The following is a 9,167-nucleotide window of genomic DNA, read 5'->3' as shown; positions in this document are numbered from 1 at the left end:
GAGAATCCTCCTAACTTCTCTGGTTTCTCCCTCTCAGTTCCTTTCTCTGGTTAATTGAAAGCATTCTCCAGGCGACCATATTTTGTCATTTTCTCTTCACTTTATTTTCCCATATGACCCTTGCCCACTCCGAGATTCAGCTAAGAGCTTTTTGTGGATAACTTCTAGATTGATACCTCATCACTCTTCTAAGTCTCAGGCCTGATTTTCTAACTGCTAAGTATAAATGGTAACGTCTAGCATCAATATTTGCTCTTGCACATCCATTTTTTCCATCTGATTGCCTAATAATTTTGTGAGAAAGGCAGGCTGACATATGAGCCTATTTTGTAGGTGAGGCTCAAACAGATAGGTTTGTCCAAGTTTTCAGATAGCTATGATTAATATGTATGGTAATATCTTTTTTTTAAAGGGCTGATTTTAATTTTTTTGTTTAACTTTATTTTAACTTGACCAAAGAGGGACAGAGCGAGCAAATGAGAGAGAGAGAGAGAGAAAGTGAGAAAGTAAGCAGCCAGGTCTGGGCCTGAAACCGCAGTCGGCCATGTGGAAGTCCAGTGCCCTTAACCACCACGCCATCTGCCGGTCCCGGTAGTATCTTTGATTGAGTCAATATACAGTGTATTCTGGATGGGAAAATTCACTTTGTATGCTATAATGATATACAGTGAATGAGTATAAAAAATAAATTTTTAAAAAGAAGAAAAAAAACAAAAGCCAGAAAAAAAAACCCCATATTATTAATGTCATACATTAAACTGTTGTTTAGATAATAAAACGGAGTACAATGACTAAAAAAATGAAGAAAGAAAAAGAAACTCAACTCTAGGTTCTTTTTCTGCTGTGCCACGTTAAATAGCCCACCATGTGGGTGTTTCAATGGAGTCTCAAACCCAGTGTGATCAAAACCTCAACTTACTGGGTTATCAGGAAGTCATGAAGCATTTTTGCATAGAAAAATACGTCCTGACTGCTGACAACCTAATATTACCAGCCTCTTCCTATCTTCAACCAAAACAAAACAAAACCACCCCTCTGTATCTCCTGTATCAGTTAAAGGTGTCTTACATTCCCAATCATCAAGGCTACAAACCTGAGATTCATGATCAATTCTCCCCTTTCCCCCAACCCCCACTTCCAATCATCCATCAGATCCTACAGACTTGACCTTCAAAATATCTGAAATGTATTTTGAGGCCCAGCTCCAGTGGCACAGGCAGGGGAATACCGTTTTGCAGTCCTGGCAACCACATGGCCAGACATGAGTTTGCACCCCAAGTCAGCCTGAAACACGCCAGGCATCCACAGGTACAAGATCCTGAATGGCTGGAGGGCTGGAGGAAGGGGATCAGGGTATGATGAGACTCTGTTGGAGGCACCTGTCTCTCTCATGAAATCAACTTCAGAGAGACATTTATTTTGAATCCATCTTCTCTTTTTCTTTCCTATCCCCACCGCCCCCATGGAGGCTCACACTCTCTTAGCCACACAGCTTTCACTCCAAGCATTTAGGCCTGCCCCACCCCCACCCATCCCACATCCTTCATTACTGTTCTAGAGACCTTCTCACTAAAGCAACAATATGAGCCTGCCATTTCCTCATGGGGAAATCTCAGCTTTGCACTTCCTGCCCCTACACCTCGTCTCTCAACTCCTCCCACATAGTCTTTGAGGCCCAGGTCAAATGGCACCTCCCTTAGTGAACACTCACACAACCTCCCTGTAAACTTGAAAACGAGTTTCTTATTCCTCTGCTCTCACATACACTATTTCATTCTGCATATACTTCAACTCATTGTATACTGGTTGGTGTTCCTTCTAGCCTGGGAGCCTGCTGGGGATAGGATCCTGGTCTAATTAATCTCTGTCTTTTCTGAAGCATGTGTTTGGTTTTTTTTTTTTCCTTTGTTTTGATTTTTTTTAGTTTGGTATAGGGAAGTATGCTCCAGGAGAGAGAGAGAAAGTGAGAAATCATGCCCCCCTGGGGGTGAGAGATGGCCACACTGCAGTTCTTTCTCCTCTCAAAATTTTAAATGTTTGGAAACTGGGCCAGCCTGTGGACTACTGGTTAAAGCAGCTGGATCTCACATGGCTGACTCTGTAGTTGGAATCATGAACCCAGTGGCTTGAGAAACACACCAGGTGCATGTGTGTACCAAAATTCTGAAAGGAGGTGAAAGAGAAGGGATTGTGGCATGACTTATTCCTTATGGGGGATGCTTTCTCACTCTCCCTCTCTCTGTCTCTCTCCACTGAGCACATGTACCCTCTCACAAATTTAAAAACAAGTGGAGGGGGCTATTTGGAGGGACCAACAGATGGCGTAGCAATTGTGTCACTGGACTCCCACGTGGTCAACTACAGTTTGAGTCCCAGACTTGGTGGCTTAAAGCTCATGCTGGGGGACCGGCAGGTGGCGTGGTGGTTAAGGGTGCTGGACTCCCACATGGCTGAGGGCAGTTAGTCCTGAACCTGGCAGCTTTCTCTCTCTCTCTCTCTCACCCTGTTCCTCTCTGGTCAAATTAAAATGAATAAATAAATAAAGGTAATAAAATAATTCCTTAAAAAAAAAACAAAACTCATGCTGGGCACATTGTGTGTGCATGCCCAAGATCCCTGGATAAGGGAGAAGAAAGGATTGTAGCATGGCCATCCTCCACCCCAGGGGTGATTTCTCACTTTCCTTTTCACTGTCTCTCTCTCTCCCTGGCAAGCACACACACCCTAAGGCAAAAACCTCTACCAAAAAAAAAAAAAAAAAAAGGTTTGGAAATTTCTTATAAAAAGTTGGGACCAGGGACCAGCATTTGGCGTAATGGCTATGTCGCTGGACTCCCATGTAGTCGACCACAGTTCAAGTCCCAGACCCAGTGGCTTTAAACTCACACTAGGCATGTGTGCGTGCCCAAGATCCTGAGAAGAGAATGAAAGAGAAGGGATTGCAGCTTTCTCTCTCTCTCTCTCTCTTTCTTGGCAAGTGCACACGCCCTATAGCAAAAATCTCTCCAAAAATTAATTAATTAATTAAAAGGACCACATTCTCAGTGGATTCATTCAGTGAGGCCGGTAAGAATGATCCTCAAACTGAGGTGGGACTCTTGCACTTTGAGAAATGTTAAGTTCTCCAACGCTGCTTTCTATATCCCTCATTCTCCAAATACTACCCCACACAAAAGGCAAAAGACAATTTTAACTCTTTATTTGAAACAAACAATTCCATAGACAGAAGGTTAGTCGTGACAACAGCTTCTCACTACAACACAAGGGCGGGCATGGCTCACTGAAGGGACAGGCCAGGCGCCTCAGAACAATATATACACTTTAAACAGTGGCTAAACTGGTGACAGTTATAAAAACACAAAAAGGAGGCTGGGGAACAGCAAAGCCAACTGGGAAAGAACTGGGTACCCCCTTTGCCAGACGCCGCTACTAATTTTCTGAGACTATACCAGCAAGATGGGGAAGACGTAGGCAGAAAGGAGGGCCCACACCACAGCTCCTCACCTATCCTTTGACCAGACCCCATCCTGCATGGCCCAGACCCCCCCACCCTAGTCTTGGCCCGGCTCTTATTATAGAGGAATACAAGAGTGGGGAACCCAGCCCCAACCCAAGTAGCAAGGTAGTTTTTGCCTTGGGAGCTCTGTCCATTGAACTAAAGGGAGGCAGTTACAGAGGGGGGCTAAGCATGTTGACACCATGGCTCATGCCAACCTAAGATGGCAGAGAGAGACAAACACATAAACCAAGGGGACAGGAGTCTGCACACGGAGTCTGCTCCCCATAATTAAGAGTCATTCTTTGCCTTTGAGAAAAAGAAAGCATTTGGAAGATTTTTCATTGCAGCACCAAGGGCTGGTGCTTGCTGGGTGAGGTGAGGGACACGGTGGTGAGAGGGAGCCAATGACCAATAATACTTCACAAGAGGGGAAGAGTGTCTAAGCTCTGTGTTTTAGGTAAATGGTCCCCTCATTACTTTCAGTTTCTTCGATACCTTGCAGACAAGACCCTTTCGTGTGGTACTGGATAAGGGTGGAGAAGGGATGGACACAGGGCAGAGAAGGCAGCTGGGTTCTTTCCTAGGTCAAACCTAGGAACAAGAGGCTTTACCTATGCAGGATAGGTCAGAGACCCAAAGCCACCAGGATATCCAGAGCTGTCAGCACTCTGCTCAAGAGTCTGGCCCCAGAAGAGGTTTACTCCAAAGCATACTGAAATGGGCTAGCTGGTGTCTGCCCATCACTGGGAGACCAGCCCCTGAGTACAGAAAACTCAACCCCATGGTTGTCCAATGGTCTGGAATAAGGTAAAAGCCCGTGGTTCCTAGGGAAGGCAGGGAATGGGTGAGTAGGAAGGGGCAGTTGGGGCCCTTCAGCATTGAGTAGCATTGGTTCCTGGGCCAGTCACACTGTGGGACATGACTACAGGATAGAAACTGATGTGTAAGATGGATACGGATGGCACATGGGCTCAGTCCAGGTCATCCTCCCCAGGGCGACCCAGTTCCTCATAAATCTCCCGCACAGCCAGAATGCGATTGAGCATACTCTCCAACATGCTGCGGTCCATGGGGATCACAGAATACCAGAGAGGTGACTCAGCGATGCAGGATCGTTCCGGTTGCAGGTAGAACACATCGTTGCGAGTCCGGAGGCTTTCGGGACTGCAATGGTGGGGATGGGGATGAGAGGACAGATTAGTACCAAGACAAAGTAGATCCCTTGGGTCCCCATGCTAATGCCACTCCTGCAAACCTGCTAACTCACCATTTTGAGAGATAGAATTCATAGAATTTGACAGGGCAGCGGAGAGGGTTCATGCGGTTCTCACGCTGCTCTAAGATAGGAGTTTCATCTTCTCTCTTCCGTTTGCCAGGACCTGTGTCTGTAGGGAAGGGAAACCTAGACTCATTAAAAGCACAGGCTCAATGAGCCATCTCTAAGAGCACAGTCCAGGGCACCTTGGAATGCAAAATACAGTCCCAAAAAGAAAGAAAGGCTGAAGAATCAGTCTCTCCATACCAACCAAACATACTGAAGAGGTACTGCTCTGTAGCCCTCCCAGGCTCTTGCTGCCAAAATCCTTATTTTATTATTTATTTTATTTTATTAATTATTATTATTAATTTTGCTAAGGGCATGTGTGCCCACCAGAGAGACAGAGGGGAAAAAACAAGCCTCCTGGTCTGGGACTTAAACTGTGGTCATCTATGTGGGAGTCCAGCACCCTAACTACAATGCCATCTGCCAGCCCCCAAAATCTTTCTTTATAATTTCCCCAAGTTGATTTCTTAAACAGGTGACCTTAGAGGTTATACAAGCTGATAAGACAGACCCTACTGCAAACTGCGCTTGCCTTCAGGAGTAGAAAAATAGTGATGGCCCCAACCCCCTGTGCATCAGTCTGGGTGGAAATGCAGGTCCAGAGAAGGGGCCTTGGAAACTGCTCAGATGCTCAGAGAGGACAAAATTCCAGAGCCAGAAAGATAGGAAACTGAGGTGCAGTTCCTGTTATGCCTGATAGATAGCAAAGAATCATGGGAAGCCTATCATTCACTCTGTCAGCTCTCTCCCATGGTCAGACACACCAACAGCTTCCTGCTTGTCCACCACCCCAAAAAAAGCAATTAAACTGCCTTGACATGAGAGAGGTGGGAAACAAACAGCTGGGTGATGGCCTATATGTACAACAGCCACTGCCTGCCAGAGAGGACTGACCATTTTCTTTTTTTTTTAAGAGAGATTTTTGCTTTAGGGCTCACGCGCTCACCAGAAAAACAGAGACAGAGACAGAAAATGAGAAATTACCCCACCAGGAGGAATGGCTATACTGTAATCCCTTCTCCTCTATTCTCTCTCGGGATTTTGGGCATGCATGCAACGGCATGAGTTTTAAGCTGCCAGGTCTGAGACTTGAACCACGGTCAACTACGTGGGAGTCCAGCTACGCAACCATTACACCATCTGCTGGTCCCAGCCCCCTCCCCATTTAAAAAAAATTTGCTAAAAGGTGGATGTGTGCACCACAAAGACACAGAGAGAAAGGAAGAGAGGGGAAAAGCACCTCCCCATTGGGGCATGGTCATGTAGCAATCCCCCTCCTCCATCTCTCTGTCCTGTTGCAATTTGGGGCATACGCATACATGTGCCTGGTATATTTTTCAAGCTTCCAGGGACAGGATTCAAGCCATGTACTCACCCATGAGGGATCCAGCTCTCTTAAGCACCAGGCCATGGGACCAGCCCAAGACTGGTCATTTTCACCTTTTTTGCAAACACAAGAATGGAAGGAAAGGGAAGCCAGTGGAAAGGAGAGGGCCAACCTAGTAGGTATGGTAGTTACAGAGGATAGGAAAAGCAGAGAGGGGGACAAAGCAAAGAAAGGGGGCAATCATACCTCGCCCTTTCCTCTGGCGGACTGGGGCATAGTAGCGGATGCTCACCACCTTGGTGGTGCCCCGAGGGGTGGTACACTTGCGAGATTGCCGCACCACATTGGTGAAGGAGAGCTGCATGTGTTCCTCAGCTGTCTGCAGCCCAAAAAACTTAGTGTTGAAGAACATGAGGGTGTTGAGAAGGACAAAAGGCGAGTAGACCCCCAGCTGCTTACACTCCCAGAGGTGCTCTTCCTCCACTCGGGAGAACACCGTATCTGCAATAGTCAGGAGGACAGGCTGGTCAGGAGGGATCAACTATCCAAACCCAACCACTTCTGATCCCAGGGGTTCTGCTCACAGGCATTTACCACATGGTGCTCGTTCAGTGAGTGACTCTCATACACAAACCTCTGACACTCTGCTCCACTACATAGTAGGACTGGGTTTTGTTTTATTTTATATCCTTCCCACCTGCATTTGGAGCTTCTCTCACCACCCCAAAGATGTAATAAGCCCTTGCATTCTTTCTTCACTTGGCACCCAAACTCAGACCATCTCCTTTTGCCCCAGAGATAGCTTTTCAGACCTAAGTCTTATGGAAGGACAGGGGCTCCTGTTTCTCTAGCTCTAAACCCTGAGTCATCCAGCTAGACTCCTGACCTCAGACAGGGCAGAAAGAGTGGTCAACCAAACAGCACAGGACTCTTGGAATGGTATATGGGGAAAATGGAGGACACAGTTTAAGGGTTGCTAAGTCCTTGTCCCTTACTGTTGGGGAGGAGTGTGGGCTGCCAGGTACTCAGAGACTTGTTGAGTTCTTGAACAAAAGTCAGGTAGTAAAGGTCCGTGAAAATGTTCACCATTCGGTTATTTTCTAGCAAGTACTGGAGAAAGAAAAATAGACACATATAAAGCCAGGCTGTAGGTTCTAGAAAAAAGACAATGATGCTGAAGGCTCCAGGCATGGTGTCCTTGATGGGATACCATGGAAAACAGTTGTTTGATTAAGGGACCCAGAGTGCTTTCCCCCAGGTATAGCTACAACTCTGAAGCACTGAGGCTTGGCTGCAAGAGGAAGAGGCTTGGAGCAGAAGCTCTTTAGAACCCAGACCTTCCTTTGTCAGGTAATATGTCACTGACCTCTCCTAGTGGGAACTAAACATTATCCTACCACTCAAGGACTCCAGTTCTACCCACCCTTCCACTTCTAGAATGGGTTTAAGGATTACAAAACGGATCCAGCCAGTAATGAAGACCACTCCTTAACCAACATCTTGAAATGCAGCTTTGATTTCGAAAAGTATTGACATCTTGCATCCTATTTGGAGCAGGAGATTAAAGGCAAGCTGCCTGCTGAGTGTACAAGATAAGGTGGGGAACAGGGAGCAGGGCAGAATCATCTCTGGTAGGACTCTGCCTGCCATGTTGGGAGTGACAAGAAGCCAGGCAGTGTGCATGGGGTACCTGCTGGATGCCAAGACACAGGTAGTAGATACTGTCGGGTTCATATCGTTCGCCGTTGGGCCGAGTGATTTCTCTCACAAACTGGGCCAAACCATAGTTGAGCTCAGCAGCCGAGCAGGCGAGAATATCCTCTTTGATACGCATGGGTTTGGCTGCAGTGATATGTGATGAAGGTGGACGGGATTAAGAAAATTCCACATGGAGAGTTTCACTTAGCTTCACCACCGATAACCCGTTCATCCCTTAGTTACATCTAGCTCCTTCCTGAACAAAGCCACCAATTACAAAAAGGCCCTCAACCTTGACACTAGACAGCATCTCCCTTAAATCTAGAACAACTCCCCATCTTCAGAAGACACCCTTAAGTAATCACATCCTTATCAACCCTGGACATCTTCAGCCGCCGAATCACAGGCCCAGTCTCTTCATCCCCTTCCCCTCTTCCCCATCCATGCCTTCCTCCTCTTGGTACTTACGGCCAAAGCGCAGCTCATCACCCTTGCTGGTTTCTCCATTGGCGTATTTTGATTGTACCCAGCACTTCCAAGCATTGACGCCATACGAATAGTTGAGTCCAGTACAACTAGGCTGGCTGCTCATGGAGTCCCGGGAACAGCTTTCTGAAAGCACCAGTCGCTTCTGACCCTGGAAGGGAAGAGAAAGGAGAGAGCTGGCATAGGTAAGGCCAGGGACACTATGGAAGCTAGTCAGGACACAGTTTACCCTGAGAGGGAGGGTGTGAACTGATGTAAGGACATAGAGAGCTTCTAAAGATTGGGACCCCAGGAACAGCTTTGCTAACCTTGAAGACTAGGGGGACAACAAAGTGTGGCTTTAGCTCAGTCCTCCTTGTGCCAGAGAAAGAAAATTAGGGAAGGTCAAACTCAGCTGGGTGGCATGACTACAAGAGCATCACTCCGCCTTTGCCTGCCCCCCCTGCCCCCACCCCCCATCCTTTGGTGGATATAGTAGCCCCAGGCCCTCACCTTCCTCATGGTTCGGGGAAGGTCTTGTTCAGTAGACACATCCTCAGGCCCTACCAGGCCACAATCAAATAAGAAGTCTACGCTGGGGTTAATGTCCAAAGGATCTAATAGAGGGAAAGAAAGAAGAAATCAACTTCTTAATATCTTTACCCTGAAGTCCTCCTACTCACCTCTGCTTCTTTCCCACATGACTCAAGAAGAGTCTCTCGTCCAGCCTCATTGGACTTAATAGAAACCAGCAAAGCTATACCCAAAAAAATGCTCGGGGGCCAGCAGGTAGTGTGGTGGTTAAAGCACTGGACTCCCACATGGCTGATGTGGTTCAGGTCCTAGATCTGACA

The 9,167-nt window shown here is 47.0% G+C and overlaps 1 protein-coding gene across 1 annotated transcript in view; it reads right to left on the bottom strand.

The window, feature by feature from the left end:
• Positions 1 to 3,183: 3,183 nt before the first annotated feature.
• Positions 3,184 to 9,167, bottom strand: part of ZMYM3 (zinc finger MYM-type containing 3) — a gene marked incomplete in the record, with an annotated part of 17,546 nt that continues 11,562 nt past the window's right edge. The window contains 7 exon segments of the mRNA XM_027770900.1: positions 3,184 to 4,663; positions 4,767 to 4,884; positions 6,397 to 6,651; positions 7,146 to 7,260; positions 7,841 to 7,992; positions 8,317 to 8,485; positions 8,827 to 8,930. Coding sequence (XP_027626701.1) covers positions 4,471 to 4,663; positions 4,767 to 4,884; positions 6,397 to 6,651; positions 7,146 to 7,260; positions 7,841 to 7,992; positions 8,317 to 8,485; positions 8,827 to 8,930 — 1,106 coding nt within the window.

This window comes from Tupaia chinensis, unplaced genomic scaffold (assembly GCF_000334495.1).
Source record: "Tupaia chinensis unplaced genomic scaffold, TupChi_1.0 Scaffold000165_2, whole genome shotgun sequence".
Taxonomy (NCBI): Eukaryota; Metazoa; Chordata; class Mammalia; order Scandentia; family Tupaiidae; genus Tupaia; species Tupaia belangeri.
This window is presented reverse-complemented; position numbering and strand designations above follow the sequence as displayed.